At 38.4% G+C, this 15,684-nt stretch overlaps 2 protein-coding genes across 2 annotated transcripts; both read right to left on the minus strand.

The window, feature by feature from the left end:
• Window positions 1–885: 885 nt before the first annotated feature.
• Window positions 886–1,838, minus strand: LOC140531450 (olfactory receptor 6C2-like). The gene has a single exon (XM_072650391.1). It carries the CDS (start codon window positions 1,822–1,824, stop codon window positions 886–888), a length of 939 nt encoding a protein of 312 aa, XP_072506492.1. The 5' UTR covers window positions 1,825–1,838.
• Window positions 1,839–14,745: 12,907 nt separating this feature from the next.
• Window positions 14,746–15,684, minus strand: LOC140531449 (olfactory receptor 6C2-like). Its single transcript, XM_072650390.1, has one exon. It carries the CDS (start codon window positions 15,682–15,684, stop codon window positions 14,746–14,748), a length of 939 nt encoding a protein of 312 aa, XP_072506491.1.

The raw sequence follows: 15,684 nt of genomic DNA on the forward strand, positions 1-15,684 counted from the left end.
ATATTTTCAGTCTTGAAGATGTGTTTTACTTTGAGGCTTTGGCTTTTATCTTCCAAGGTTTTAAACCAAAAGCTCCTCGTGAAGCAGGAGATCTCAGTATTTGGGCTTTCATATTTTATAACATGACTTGGCAAGCAAAGCTGATTTCTCACTTGGCTGATCTAGTTTGAGTATTCTCACACTGACATCTCCACCATACTCCAGGAAGCTTACTATTGGGAAGACTTCATCATCCTGAAGGATCTCATCAGTGTTTGTAGTTCACCTCATCCTCTTCTCTACCTCTGATTGATTGGGTGGTGGAGCCATGAACTCCAAACCTTCAGTTAAGGAGAGAGCTGACCTCAAATATTCATCGTACATTTCTCAGCTGACTGAGACTGTGATTTTTGACTGACTTCTGTAACATGCCCTTAAGGATTCAGGCTACCTTTACTGTCCCTCCTACTGCTCAGGTATCTATTGTGTCTGTATTCCTAAATAGATTTTAACTTCTGGTGGGCCAGAGATTGTGTTCCTTTTTTCATATCTATATCTTTGTGCCTAGCACAGTAACTGGTATATAATAGACACTTAATAAATGTATATTGACTATTAAGTAAGGGGCTCAAAATTTCTTTGTTAAAGTAGTTCCTTCTAAAAAACTTCTAAAGATGTTATTTAAATGAAGGAGTGAGTGAGGAGTTGGAAAGGAAGTAAAAACATCTGAAAGAGGGATGGAGTGAGGAGGGGAAATCCATAAAAAGTGAAGATTTTTTGGCAAGAGAGAAAAGGAGCTGTGAAGTTTGGATCTGTGGGTAAAGTGGCATTAGTAAGAAAATAAAATTGGGTCATAGGAAACAGAACAAAGAATTTCAGTAATTACACTTGAATTTCAATGACCTCTTACAGCTTTGAAGTTAGTACAATCCTTTTGAGTGTGTCCCTAAAAGCTTGTATCACTTGTTTATTCCTCAGGGTATAAATAAAGGGGTTCATTACTGGCGCCACTGAGGTTGCTAGTACTGCCACCACCTTATTCAAAGCCACCCCTTCTTTTTCAGAAGGTTTGATATAGATGAAGATGCAGGTGCCATAAGTCATGGAGACAACAATCATGTGGGAGGAACAAGTGGAAAAGGCTTTTTTTCTCTGTTCAGCTGAGGGGAATCTCAGAATAGTCCTGATAATATAGGCATAAGATAGAACCACTAACACTAAGGTGATGATGAGTGTCAATACAGCCAAGGTTAAAAGCATTCTTTCTAGGAACTGTGTATTGGAGCATGATATCTCCAACAATGGTGATACATCACAGACAAAATGATCGATAATATTGTTTTGACAGAATTGTAACTCAAGACCCTCACCAAGGATTGGAAGGATGACCATCAACCCAGATAACCAACAACCAAACAGAAGCTGGTTACAGACTCTGTTGTTTATAATGGTTGCATAGTGCAGGGGTTTGCAGATGGCTACGTAGCGATCATAAGACATGGCTGCTAAGAGAAAAAATTCTGAAGCCCCAAAGAGGATACCAAAAAATAATTGAGTGAAACATGCATTATAGGTCACAGTATAATCCCCACTTGACATATGGTACAGGAATCTGGGAATACAGACAGTTGTGAATGACAATTCTAAGAAGGAATAATTTCTAAGGAAAAAGTACATGGGGGTTTTAAGGTGGGGATCCACCCAGGTGAGGGTGATAATGGTTAGGTTCCCAGTAACACTCAGCATGTAGGTCAGAAAAAGAAAGATAAAGAGCAGAACTTGCACCTGAGGGTCATCTGTTAGTCCTCGAAAAATGAATAATGTTATCAGTGTATGGTTTCTCATTTTTGATGTCTGTCTTTTGATGGATCTGTATGAGAGGGAGAAAGAGACAGAGAGAGAGAGATCATTAAGTAAGTCAGCAATGCAATTTGGATAAAAATACTAAGAATCCACCTTTTTCTTTCTATTGCTAAAAACCAGCTACTGAAGACAGCATTTTTCTAAAGACTTTTTCCCCCAGCTATCTTTCTTCTCCCCAACTCCAGCTCCTTGCCTCTGCCCCAGTTCTTCCCAATCCAATTTACTTTGTATCCTCTAAAAAGTTTGTGTTGATTCCTTCTGTTTTCACACCATACTTATTTTCAAGCATACTCACTTCACTGATTCACTTTGTGACTTAGAAAACAATGTGAAGGAAGATCAACACAGGCATCATCTATATCAAATATGTTTCTGTTAACATCCCACGAAGTTTTCAGCCATTGCCCGTCTGACAGTCATTCACTTCATATCCACTTTGTTGCTACCACAGAAAGTACCATGACATCTTGGAATATATGTGGTGACTTTTTCTCTTTCACCTCCTTTGGATATATGCACAGTGGTGACATAAATGACTCACAGACTATGAATATTTTCTTCACTTTTATCAGAAAATTTCAAATTGTTTTGTGGATCTTTTCAACCATTCTTTCCTTCTAGCAATCAAGCATTAATGTGGTTATTTTTCCAGATCCATTCCAAATTATGTACTTTCATTATTTGACCTTTGTCACTAAGTGCGCTGTGTCAGATAATACCTCAGTGTCTTCATGAGTTCTTTTAGTTTGAATTTCATTTAATTTTTTTTCACATTTTAATGGTTATTGCTAATTTTCAGTTATCTTAGGATTGCTTAAACAGGAAAATGGTTCTTGGTTTTATATATTTTCACAGTGTACACACTTTGAACTTAACATGTTCCAGGAGTAATTCTGTGCATACAGTAATCTCTGAAAATTCAATTTCTTCTCTTTAACTTCCCATCACCTCTGGGCTCTTTTCTCTGTCATAAAACCAGACTGCTATATAACCAGACCACACAAACTCTAAGTCCTTCTGGTTTCTCCTTATGAAGTTTTATCTTCTCTGAATGTGACAGCTCAGAAAACAGCATCACAGACATGTTATCTAATGCTGAGATTGCTGGGGGGTGGGGATGGGTGGTATTACAAGGGGAAATCATGGCTAGGATTTAGAGCAATAATAAATGTTAATGTCTAAGCCTTAGTGGAAAGCATCAGTGCCCACCAGCTCCAGCAACAATTCTCTCTACATCCCAATATCCTTTAGGGACATGCAACTAAAGTACCAGAAGTTCATTAGGAATAGCTACCTTGATTCACCTGCACCTGAATGAGTCCACCATGCACTAGCCTGGTTCCACACTCACTGCTGCCTTGTCTAAGACCTAGGAGACCTGATTTCCTAGTTGCATTTTACTCTTTCTGAGCACGTGTTTTCTAAAAATGTTTTGCAAAGACATGGCCTTACTGACCCAGATGGCAAGCACAACCAGAGGGAAATCTATTCTCTGGGTTTGCAATGGGAAACAGAACTAGTATGGTGTGTAGTGTAAATTTATCATTGGAGAGATAGTGTAGATGTCTGTCTTACCAGAAATGCTAGTGTGAAGGGAGGAGAAAGTCTTCCTATAGAAGGTAAAATCATAAACTTCTTTGGCAATTAGGTCAATTAATGTGGTGGAGGAAAGAGTACTTAGGAAAGGAGAAAATGTTAAATAGGACCCAGGGAGGACAGTTGTACAGCATGATGCTGGAGAAGCATGAAGTGATGGGGGGACAATAATTTTGCTGGGAGGAAGTACAATCTCCTATAGAGGGAGTCCACCTGCCCCTACCACATGCATCTCAGATGAGTACATTGCAGGGCACAGGTCCATTTGTTCTAAGTGGGTCTCTGCTCAGAAAGCATCTCTCCACTCCCAATTATATTTACAAGGCATCCACAACCTTTCTAGTGATTTCCTTGATATTTTCGTTTCAACTTCTATTTGGAATGAAGAAAATTACTCTCCTGTGGACAACTAACTGTAAGGCCATTTAATCTCCACCCACAGCTGCAAACCCTGAGTTCTAACACTGTTATTCTTTATCTTTTACCTCACTTCTACTAGTAATATTTTTTCATTTTGAACCAAATTTTCCACATGCCTCTCTCTTACCTTAGAAGCAGTTGGTTGCTCAGTGGATAGAGGTCTGGGCCTGAAGTCAGCAAGAGCTGAGTTCAAATCCATTTTCTGTCTATTCTTAGCTTTGCGAGCTTGGACAAGTCACTTAACCTCTCTTTCCTTGACAAAAGGATCCACTAGGGAAGGAAATGGTAAATCATTTCAGGTTCTTTTGCAAGAAAACACCTTTGACAGTATAGTCCATTGGGTCCTGAAGAGATGGACATGCCTGACTATCATCTCTTAGCTGCCCTCCTCTGTACTTCCTAGATGTCCTCTGGACTTTTTATCTGTGAGTCTTTTCAAAGAACTGAAGGGAAGATTTAGCTTAAGGAAAAGTTCCAATTACCAAAGGTTCCCATTAGTGTTTTAAGGGGGCTTCTCTCCACTCTCTACTATGTCTCTAATACTTTCCCCAGTCTTCTAGTGCTTTTTCCCCGTTCCTCTTCCTTACTTTTTTCTTTCTATTGACAGGTCTCACGTCTGTGTTCCAGTGTAGGGAAACTGCTGCATCTATTCTATCCCTACAACTTAAAAAAGAGTGGGGGGGAGGAGGATTAGTGATATTACCATTCAGTAGTTTACTTACTTTCCTGTCCATACGTCAGGTCTCAGTGAGAAGTTTTTTACCCAATTACTCTTAAAATGCCTCAAAGCTGAGCAACCACAATTTAGTGGAAAAACATATGTGTACTTCTGGCCACTTTATCTCGTAACCCAATGACATCACAATAACAGACCCAATGGAGTTTATCCTAGGTTCCCATCTTCTGAAATATACTAATCCTGTTTCTCATTACCAACTCTAAATGGAGGCTATATCAAAGATCCTGTCCTGCATTAAATGCAGGAAACATTTGTATGAGCTGTATGTTGCTACAAAGAAAGACTGAACTTTTGGAAAGAAAATTGTTTGGATCTCATGATCTGACCTGTCTGGGTCGGGAGACAACTTTCTGTCCAAACTGCACACTAACAGCAGAGGATATTTCTTTCATCTGTCCAGTGTGCTATAGGTGCATAGGGACTAACGGTGTTCACAAATGAAAGGACCCTTGGGACACCTAAGTTCTAAAGTCACTAATGAATCTCTATTGTAATCATTATTTAGTTATCTGTACCAAACCACTGTTTGATGCTGTTTGTACTTTTCCATTCCTTGTGGTAATGGTTGTACAACTGCCTATTTTATATCTTTTTCTATAGTCGATTACAATACTATTATTTAATATTTTAATTAAACAATTATTTAAAGGTATTTTGAGAGATTTTGGAGAGAATTCAGGCTAGTTCCTACCTTTATGCTGCCATCTTATTGTACTTCACTTGGGCCATTTTTTTTGAAACTTTAATTTATTCATTTATTTTTAGTTTTCAACATTCATTTCCACTAGATTCTGAGTTCCAAATTCTCTCCCCATCTCTCCCCTCCCTCACCCCAAGACACCACACATTCTGATTACCCCTTCAAAGCCCCAATCTACCCTCCCTTCTATCACACCTCTGCCATCCCTTATCCCCATCTCTCTCCTTGTAGGAAATTTCTATACCCCATTATCTGTATTTTTTATTTCCTATTTGCTTGCAAAGACAATTCTCAACATTTGTTCCTAAAACTTTGAGTTCCAACTTTTCTCACTTCCTCCCTATTATCCCCACAAGCAATTCAATATAGGCCATATGTGTGTAGTCATGCAAAAGACTTCCATAATAAAGTCATGTTGTGAAAGGCTAACTATATTTCTCTCCATCCTATCCTGCCCCCCATTTATTCTATTCTCTCTTTTGACTTTGTCCCTCTCCAAAAATGTTTACTTTTAATTATTCCCTCCTCCCATTTGCCCTCACTTCTATTATACACCCCTACACCTCACTTATCCCCTTCTCCCCTACTTTCCTGTAGTGTAAGATAGATTTTTCTCTTCTGTTGAAAAAGCTTTTTCTGGCCTCTTTTATGAGAGATAATTTGCCCATTCCATCTCTCCCTTTCACTTCCCCATATTTTTCTCTTTCATCCCTTAATTTTAGTTTTTAGATATCATCCCTTCCTATTCAACTTTCCTTGTGCCCTCTGACTATGTATATATACATATATATACATATATATATACATGTATTTATGTATGTATTTATGCATGTATGTCAGTAATCCCTCCAACTACACTAGTACTGAGGAAAGTCTCAAGAGTTACAAATATCATCTTTCCATGTAGAAATGTAAATAGTTCAACTTTAGTAAGTACTTTATGATTTCTATTTCCTGTTTGAGTTTTCAAGCTTCTCTTGATTTTTATGTTTGAAAGTCAAATTCAGCTCTGGTCTTCTCATCAAAAATACTTGAAAGTCCTCTGTTTCATTGAATGACCATATTTCCCCTAAACCACTCAGTTTTGCTGGGTAGGTGATTCTTGGTTTTAACCCTAGTTCCTTTGATTTCTGGAATATCATATCCCAAATCCTTCAATCCCTTAATGAGGAAGCTGCTAGATCTTGTGTTATCCTGATTGTATTTCCACAGTGGTTTAAATTGTTTCTTTCTGGTTGCTTGGAATATTTTCTCCTTGACATGGGAATTTGGCTACAGTATTCCTAAGAGTTTTGCTTTTTGGATCTCTTTCAGAAAGTGATCATTGGTTTCTTTCATTATACATTTTGCCCTCTGGTTCTAGAATATCAGGGTAGCTTTCCTTAATAATTTCATGATAAGATGATGTCCAGCTATTTTTTTTCATCATGGCTTTCAGGTAGTCCCATAATTTTTACATTGTCTCTTCTGGATCTATTTTCCAGGTCACTTGTTTTTCCAATGAGATACTTCACATTGTCTCCTATTTTTTCATTCTTTTGGTTCTATTTTGTAATTTCTTGGTTTCTTATGAAGTCATCTGCTCCATTCAAATTTTTAAGGAACTATTTTGTTCAGTGAGCTTTTAAACCTCCTTTTCCATTTGGCTAATTCTGATATTTTGAATCATTCTTCTCCTCACTGGAATTTTAGAGCTGTTTTACCATTTGGATAAGTCTATGTTTAAAGGAGTTTTCTTCAGCATTTTTTGGGTCACCTTTAGCAAGTTGTTGACTCACTTTTCATGATTTTTTTGCATCACTCTCATTTCTCTTCCCAATTTTTGCTCCACCTCTCTTACTTGATTTTCAAAATCTTTTTAACTCTTCCATGGCCTGAGACAATTGCATATTTTTTGGAGGTTTTGGATACAGAAGTCTTGAATTTTTTGTCTTCCTCTGATGGTATGCATTGTTCTTCTTCATCTGAAAGGATGGAAGAAAATATCTGTCCACCAAAAAAATAATTTTGTATAGTGTTATTTCTTTGCTCTTTTGGGGGCATTTCCCAAGTCATTACTTGATTTTGAGTCCTTTGTCAAGTGGAGGGTATACTCTGGGGATGTATAAGTTCTCATTGACAAGGTGTCACAGTCAAGGGAGAGGAGTTTACTCCTCTCCTGGCCTGTGTTCTTGTCTGGGAACAACCACAAGCATTCTTCTCCCCCACATTTGTGAGTAGAATTCCTTATCCAGAACCTCCATCATCTCCACCACTCAGTGATCCTCCTCACCCCAGGACCACCACTCAGGGCTGAGATCCAGATCAGCAGCTCAATTCCCTAAGGATCTTTAGACTGACAGCTCCTAAAATGGACACTATTGCTGACTTCCTGGGGCTGGGGTTAGGGCAGGAACCTGCTCCCTTCTCACCCAGGTGAAAGAGCTTTCTCACTGAACTTTGAAGCTGTCATTGGTGTTTGTGGGTTGAGAAATCTTGGAACTGCAGCTGCTGCCTGTGATTCTGCACACTGAAGCCTGCTCTGGTCCTGTCTGTGCCACACACGGCCAAGGCTGGGCTTTTTTGTGTTCTGAACCTTGTGCAATACACCTTTCCTGTGGGCCTTCCAGGCTGCCTTGGGCTGGAAATCTCTTTCACTTTGTCATTTTGTGGCTTCTGATGCTCTAGAATTTGTTTAGAATCATTTTTACAGGTATTTTATGGGGTATGGGAGGGAGAGCTAGAGCAGGTCTGTTCTTTTACTCTGCCCTCTTGGTTCTGCTCCTACCCCCCTCAATTTTATTCTTTAAGGTGTTGTTTTCTTTGGTGCATTTTTATATCTCCTTTTTCATTTTGGCAATTATACTTTAAGCAATTTTGCAGGCACTTTTGACATAATAGTCTCGCATTTTTTACTCTAATTTCTTTTCCCAATTTTTCTTAAATCTCTCTTATATGACTTTTGAGGGCTTTTTTTTTTATCATTTCCATGAGATCTTCCTGAGATTGAGATCACTTCCTATTTTTCTTTGGAATTTTTTGCATAAATGCTTTGACATTGTTGTCTATTCTGAGTGTGTGTCTTGGTATTCCCTATCACCATTATAACTTTCTATGGTCTGATTACTTGTTTTCATTATTGTTTTCTGCCAATCCCCTACCTCACCATTTGTCTTTCTTAAAAGCTGAGATTGTTCCCAGAATGGGAGGGGTACTGTCTCCCTCTTCTTGTGCTCATCTCTTTAGGCTATGGCTCTTTACCTGGTGCTGTACTGATGCTGTCCTGGGACCCTCATGTATGGTACTGTACTGCATGAGTTGGGTGGGGCTTGGCTGTACATGCTGGAAACCGTCCGGGTCTGGCAGCTTACTGGAGTTGAGCTTAGTTCCTAGTTGCAATATCTGCCATCAACTGTGGCTAGGTGGGGTTTTTCCTGTGTTTCCTCAGGATTACACCAAAGAAAGTAGAGATCCAGTAGATGGAGGACAGGTGTATACACAAGGCTTTATTGAAACACTTGGTGGTTGTTGTATCTGGTATCTGTCAGTTCCCTTGGCTACTTTAAGGCATGTGGGGAGGGGTCCTGGTGTTGGCACTTATGTGCTCCACCATGTTTCAGTTCAGCATCTTCCACTGGTCTGCTGAGGTGAAGACTGCAACTGGCTTGCTGAGACTCTTATCCTCAGTGGTGCTCCCCTTTCAGTCAAGTCATATGGAACTTTCTTGCTGCTCCTCCAAGTTTCTTAGGCTAAGATATTCTTTCACTCTGTCTTTTTGATATTGTTTATTCCAGACTTTGATTTGGGGCTTTATTTTGTGGATGTTTGGAGGAGATTGTGGGAGAGTGGCAGCAATTTGATACTTATTCTGCCATCTTGACTCCCAGAAATTCTGTTGTCTTATTTTTAATGAGGGATAACAATCTTTTGGCTTCCAAATAATGTAATAGTAACTTATTGATGTAGAAATAGTGTGGTAGCAAGGTGGGGCAGTAGATAGAGTGGTGAGTCTGAAAAAAGGAAGGCCCTTTTTCCTGAGTTCAAAACTGACCTCAGACACTTACTAGCTCTATGGCCCTGGGTATGTCACTTAACTCTGTTTCAGTTCCTCATATATAAAATGAGCTGGAAAAGGAAATGGCAAACTAGTCTACTATCTTTGCCAAGACAACCTCAAATGTAAACAAGGCTAAAACAAATGAACGACCACCCCCACCACCACATGTGTGTATTCATCCTTCATTTTCTAAGAAGATCATGCCATCAGAGAAATAATGACATCACTTGCACTTGATTTGTTTTGAGTGAGGCAGGACTCTGCAGGTCACCAGCCTCACTTCTCCTGCAGAGGCATCTGAATCCAGTGACAATATATACATCAGGATAACTGGAGATGACCCAGGAGGAGGTAATTGGGATTAAGTGACTTGCCCAAGGTCACACAGCTAGTGAGTGTCAAGTGTCTGAAGTGAGATTTGAACTCAGATCCTCCTGACTCCTGCACTAGTGCTCTGTCCACAGCACCACAGAGCTGTTCCTACCATCACCATAACCCTAATGGTTAAAGAAGAGTTCAAAGCTTGAAAAGGATGTAGTTTTCCTAGCCAAATATTCATAGTAAAGGCAGGAGTAAGACTTCGCAAGATACCCTTCCTCTTGTCACTATCATCTATACCACTTTTTGTTGTTGTTCAGGGTACTCTTGAAAAATTTACTGTAGTGACTTGCCATTTCCTTCTCCAGTGTGTCTCTGTTTTACAGAGGAAAAAGAGCAAATAGGGGTTAAGTAAGTTACCTAGCACTACACAGCTAGTAAGTGTTTAAGGCCAGATTTAAACTCAGATCTTTCTGATTCCAGGACTGGTGTTCTATCCACTATACCAGCTAGCTTCCTTATGTCTTAACTACCTTACTTCTCTTCTAAATATACTCATCTACATGAAAGAGAAGTGCTTTTGGAATTGAGAAAATAGGAGATCCTGGATCTTTGGTTTGCTCATTAGAGGCAAATAGGGAGACATATGGACTGCCTACCCTGAATGAGAGTGAGTCTCTGAAGCAGAGACACAATCCTCAATGAATTAAAGTTAAAAAAAAGAGATTGTTAGATTATTAGCATTGTAACTAAAAGTGACCCTGCTGTCTATTCTCTTTCAAAATTAAAATGAAATTTTATTTTTGTTTTTTATTTTAAATTTATTTTTCCAATGAACAATCAAGTTTCTTTTCTTCTCTCTTTCCCTCATCATTGAGCAAATTTGAAAAAGAGCCCTCATAAAAGTATTTATATAAACAAAGCAAATTCATACATTGAAGATGTTCAAAAGTAAATCTTCACATCAGTGTAGAATGTGTGCCCCACTTTTCATTATCTTTCTGGAAACCCAGCAGTTATTGTAATAATTGTCCTTGCTTTTTTCTAGTTCAGAAGTCATACCAATATCCAGGATATTAAATTATTTTAAATTTTCTAAAGATGAGACAATTATATAGGAATGATCTTTTATCCCACACATTGGAAAGGTCTGCTTTGAGGAAGAGGCACGTACTTATTGTACTGTGTTTGTCAACAGCCTGAGGATAAATAAGTCCAGAACAGAAGATGGCAGCAATCAGGGAACTGAGAGATTTCTTGTAGAAAGACATGGAAGAGGCAGACTAACATTACTCTTTTGGTCCAAATGGGAAATTCATGGGATAGAGAATGAGATTTAGTAATCCTGCTCCTGGGAAAAAGAGGTTCACTCATTTAGTTCCTGAGAAATGTTTTACTTGACAATCAAAACCAATGTATTATACAGACAGGGCAAGTCTGCTACGGAGGAGGATACTTGTGCAGCTACAACAAAGTGTGTTTGCCTTATGGGATGCATACAGAATTACATGGTTACAGGATGGGTTTGGATGGGATTGTGTAAGGACCCTGTAGCAAGGTGAGGGTTCCACCAAAATATCAAGTTCAATTCCTTCTCAGACTATTAGACTATTTGTGTCTTCCAGAGTCTTTTTGTGGCCTTCCCTGATCCCTTTACATCTGCACTTCTGGAGTGAAATTAGGGCGTTTTTTATCATGTAGTAAAAGAAAAGAAAGGAAAAGAAAAGATATAAGAGAAAGTGAAAAGGTGAAAATGTTTTCCCTCCATCTAGGAAGGACATTTTCTATCCATGGTCTAGAGTGTTAAAGATTACTAGAAGGCCAGCTAGTCAGTGCAGTGGATAGAGGCCTGAGTCAAGAAGACTCATTTTGTTGAGTTTACAACTGGCCTCAGGTACTTGTTAGATATGTGATCCTGGGTATATCACTTTACCCTGTTTCCCTCAGTTTCCATATTTGTAAAATGATCTGGAGAAGGAAATGGCAAACTACTCTAATATCTTTGCTAACAAAACCCCAGATGAGGACACAAAGAGTCAAATACCACTGAAGTGACTGAACAACAAAAAATTGTAAAAGAACTAGGGAAAGCCAGAGAATAGGTATGATGAGTTCCAATCAACCTGTGGACCAAAAGAGCAGGGCAATTTTCAACCTTTCCACACAGAAGATGATGACCCAATAGCGCGGAGTTTAGATGAAGCTGGAAGCTGGAATCAGAAAGGAGACGTATAACCACATGTACAGTGGAGCTTTGCCCAGTGGTGATCACAAATTCCATGGAGAATCATCCAGAACTGCTTTTGCATTTAATGAAGGAGGGTCTGTCAGAAGTAATGCAAACAGTGTATATATACAAGACATTCGGCAGAAATGATACGTATGATGGAAACAATATATCTGGCAAAGGCTTTTTGAAAGTTACTATGAAGTCAGGATTGTAGTCCTGACTGACTATTGTATTTCTAGAGAGGTTGACATTATGTCACACCACCTGCTTCCATCCCCTCAAATAAAGGCCAGTGCTTAAGGGAAACACCTTTTCTATGGAAAATCTCATTCCTTTTGGGCAGAGTAATGGAAAAGCAACTATTTGATTTTTTATAATCAATTATGTTAATGCTATATCTTTCTCACAATATTCCAACAACCTCCCTGATTACTGAGTATTACTAATTCTCAGCATTTTATCCTCTTATAAATTTCCTCCCTTTGTTCCTTTCTCTCCCAGTTTCACTCTGAATCACTCGCATTCATTTTTGTTTTGACAGAGTAATTAAAATTACTTCCTTGCTAAACCTGGGAGAGAAAGACCATAATGACACTAAGAATTTGCATCTGCGTTTGAATATCCCTCCCATTTGAATTATAAAAAATAAAGTGCAATGTCTTAGATAAGCCAGAAAAATGCAGAATACCAAGTCAGTTCTTCAACCTTATGAACCTCTCAGACACTGGCAGGGAGTAAATGTAATGTGAATGTTGCAGTAATAATATCATTAAGTAATGGTATCATTAAGTAAGCACAGTAGTCCTGCAGTATTAGAAGCCCAAGTTGTCTATTCCTCCATGCATACGGAATGGTCATAGATGGTTCCTTTCTAGAGGTTTCTTTAGGTGCTAATCTACTCTTTCCATGAATAACATGTCTATTATTATCTCAATTTTATGTGAGGAATATGTAATTATTATTTTTATTAATGTGGCATTCTTATTAAATATTTTCTATTTGAACTAACTGTACTCTCTGCCTTAGTAATAAAATGATATGTGGTGAAAGGAAGAGAATTATGGTTTTGAGTGGATGCAAAGGAATAGAGTACCTCAAACCCCATGTAGCCTGATCTTGGGACCCATTTTATGCGTTAGAGGGGTATTTCCAGGTCTACACAGTGGGTGCTCCTTCACTCAAAAGCAGAGGTCATAATAGCTTATGAGTCCCCACCAATGTGTTTGCTTTTATTAACCAAGTAAAAGATAAAATTAATTCACAACAAAGGTATTTAATGAATAGAATAGAAGGAAAAATAAAAATATAGTATTTTCCAACTTTAAATGGGATAACCAGTTCAGGGGGCTCACGTTGTGGACTGTAGTAATACCTCCAAATGTTGCATATGTGTAATGCCAGCAATCTATCCAACCTTCTCCTCAAGTAATTGTCTTCAAGGGAACATAAAACAACAGAGTACAAAAGGGCTTGAAAATACTTGGTAATACACCCACAGGTTTGAGTAGTGGGAATGATACTTGTGAATGAATGTCAATAATAACATTTTTTTGAAATGATTGAACTCAAGGAAATAGGAAATTGTAACAGACAAATGTTTTTTTTTTCTTTATATGCTGTCAGACAAAAAAAAGGGCCTTTTTTGAGGGAGGGGGTGGTGGAAGATACTAACAAAGTTCTTTTATGGCCCTTATTCAGATTTTATTTTGAGCCATATGACCAATAGTTTGTCTCCTACAGATCAGTAAAAGACAGTGGTAGAAATGACTGCATCTAGAATACAAGGAGGAGATATTTTTAAAGAAAGTAGAAAATTTATAGGTTGCCACTAAGGGAAAAAACAGTCATCTTAGTAAAAGCTGGTAGGTAATAGCTTGTGATTTCTTATTTTAGGGAACTCTTCACACTTTCAACTTTGAAGATTTGTTTTATTTTGAGGCATTGATTTTCACCTTCAAAGGTTTTAAGTCAAAAGCTCCAGATGACAATATTTACAGGGCTAATTTGAGTGTTCAGGCAGAAGATCTCAGTATTTGGGCTTTCATGTTTTATAACATGGATCATCAGACAAAACTGAATTTTCCCTTGGCTGCACTACTTTGAATATTTTCTGACTGCCATCTCCACCATGGCCTAGGAAGCTCATTACTTTGAAGGCTTAATCATTCTCTAGGTTCTCATCAGTCTTTGTAATCCACATCAATAGTACCCTCTGTCTCTGACTGATCTGATAGTGGAGTCATGGATTCCAAACTTCTAGGTAAGGAGAGAGCTGAGCTCAAACATTCCTCAAAACATTTCTCATCTGACTGTATTACTTTGGGACTTCTCTGACTGACTTCTCCACCATGCCCTCATGCAGTGTCTCTATCCTTTCCCTCCTTCTTTTCAGTTTTCTTTTGTGTATGTTGTCTTCCTAATTAGATTTTAACTTCCTATGGGGCAGAGATTGTCTTTCTCTTTTCATATTAGTATCTTTGTACTCAACTTAGTGGCTGGTATGTAATAGATGCTTAATAAATGTCTATTGCATATTAAACAGGGGACTGGAGAATTCTTTGATAATAAGTTTCTCATTATCACACAGATGGTTCCAAAAAATGTTCACTGACTTTCATAGCAATGAATTGTTGAGTGAGGTCATTGAAAACAAGTGAAAATCTATGAAAGAGGGATGGAGTGGGGAGGAAAAATCCTCATTCAGTGAGAATTTCTGGATAAGAGATAAAAGTAACTGCGAAATTTGGATCTGTGGGTAATGTGGCATTAGTAAGAGAATTAAATTGGATCATAGGACACAGAACAAAGAATTCTGAACTATTCAGGTTTTCTTTTACTAATTTCACCTGAATGTCTATTGCCTTTCATAGTTTTGAAATCAATATAATCTTTTTTAATGTGTCTCTAAAAGCTTGTATCACCTGCTTATTCCTCAGGGTATAAATAAAGGGGTTCATTACTGGTGCCACTGAGGTTGCAAGCAGTGTCACCACCTTATTCAAAGCCATTTCTCCTTTTTCAGAAGGTTTGATATAGACGAAGATGCAGGCTCCATAAGTAATGGAAACGACAATTGCGTGGGAAGAGCAAATGGAAAAGGCTTTTTTCCTTTGTTCAGTTGAGGGGAATCTGAGAATAGTCCTAACAATATAGGCATAAGAGAGAACAACTAACCCTAAAGTGAGGAAGATTGCCAATGCAGCCAAGGATAAAACTATTCTTTCTAGGAACTGTGTATCAGAGCATGTGATTTCTAGCAATGGCGTAACATCACAGGCAAAATGATCAATAATATTAGAGTCACAGAATTCTAGCTCAAGACTCATGCCAAGTACTGGAACAATGATCAACAATCCAGACAGCCAGCAACCCAGGAGAAGTTGGTTACAGACTTTGTCGTTTATGATGGCTACATAGTGCAGGGGTTTGCAGATGGCTACATAACGGTCATAAGACATGGAAGCCAGGAGATACAATTCTGAGGCCCCAAAGAGGAGACCAAAAAATAATTGAGTAAAACATCCGTTATAGGTCACAGTATAGTCTCCAGTTGACATGTGATACAGGAATCTGGGAACACAGGCAGTTGTGAATAACAATTCTAAGAAAGAATAATTCCTGAGGAAAAAATACATGGGGGTTTTAAGGTGGGGATCCACCCAAGTGAGGGTGATAATGGTCAAGTTCCCAGTTACACTCAGCATGTACGTCAAAAAAAGAAAGATAAAAAGCAGAACTTGCAGCTGTGGGTCATCTGTCAGTCCTCGAAAAATGAATAATGTTATCACTGTATGGTTTCTCAT

Source organism: Notamacropus eugenii, chromosome 3 (genome assembly GCF_028372415.1).
Source record: "Notamacropus eugenii isolate mMacEug1 chromosome 3, mMacEug1.pri_v2, whole genome shotgun sequence".
Taxonomy (NCBI): Eukaryota; Metazoa; Chordata; class Mammalia; order Diprotodontia; family Macropodidae; genus Notamacropus; species Notamacropus eugenii.

Excerpts from the sequence above, each read along its gene's own strand:
- LOC140531450 (XM_072650391.1), bottom strand. The coding sequence starts at position 1,824 with ATGAGAAACCATACACTGATAACATTATTCATTTTTCGAGGACTAACA.
- LOC140531449 (XM_072650390.1), bottom strand. The coding sequence starts at position 15,684 with ATGAGAAACCATACAGTGATAACATTATTCATTTTTCGAGGACTGACA.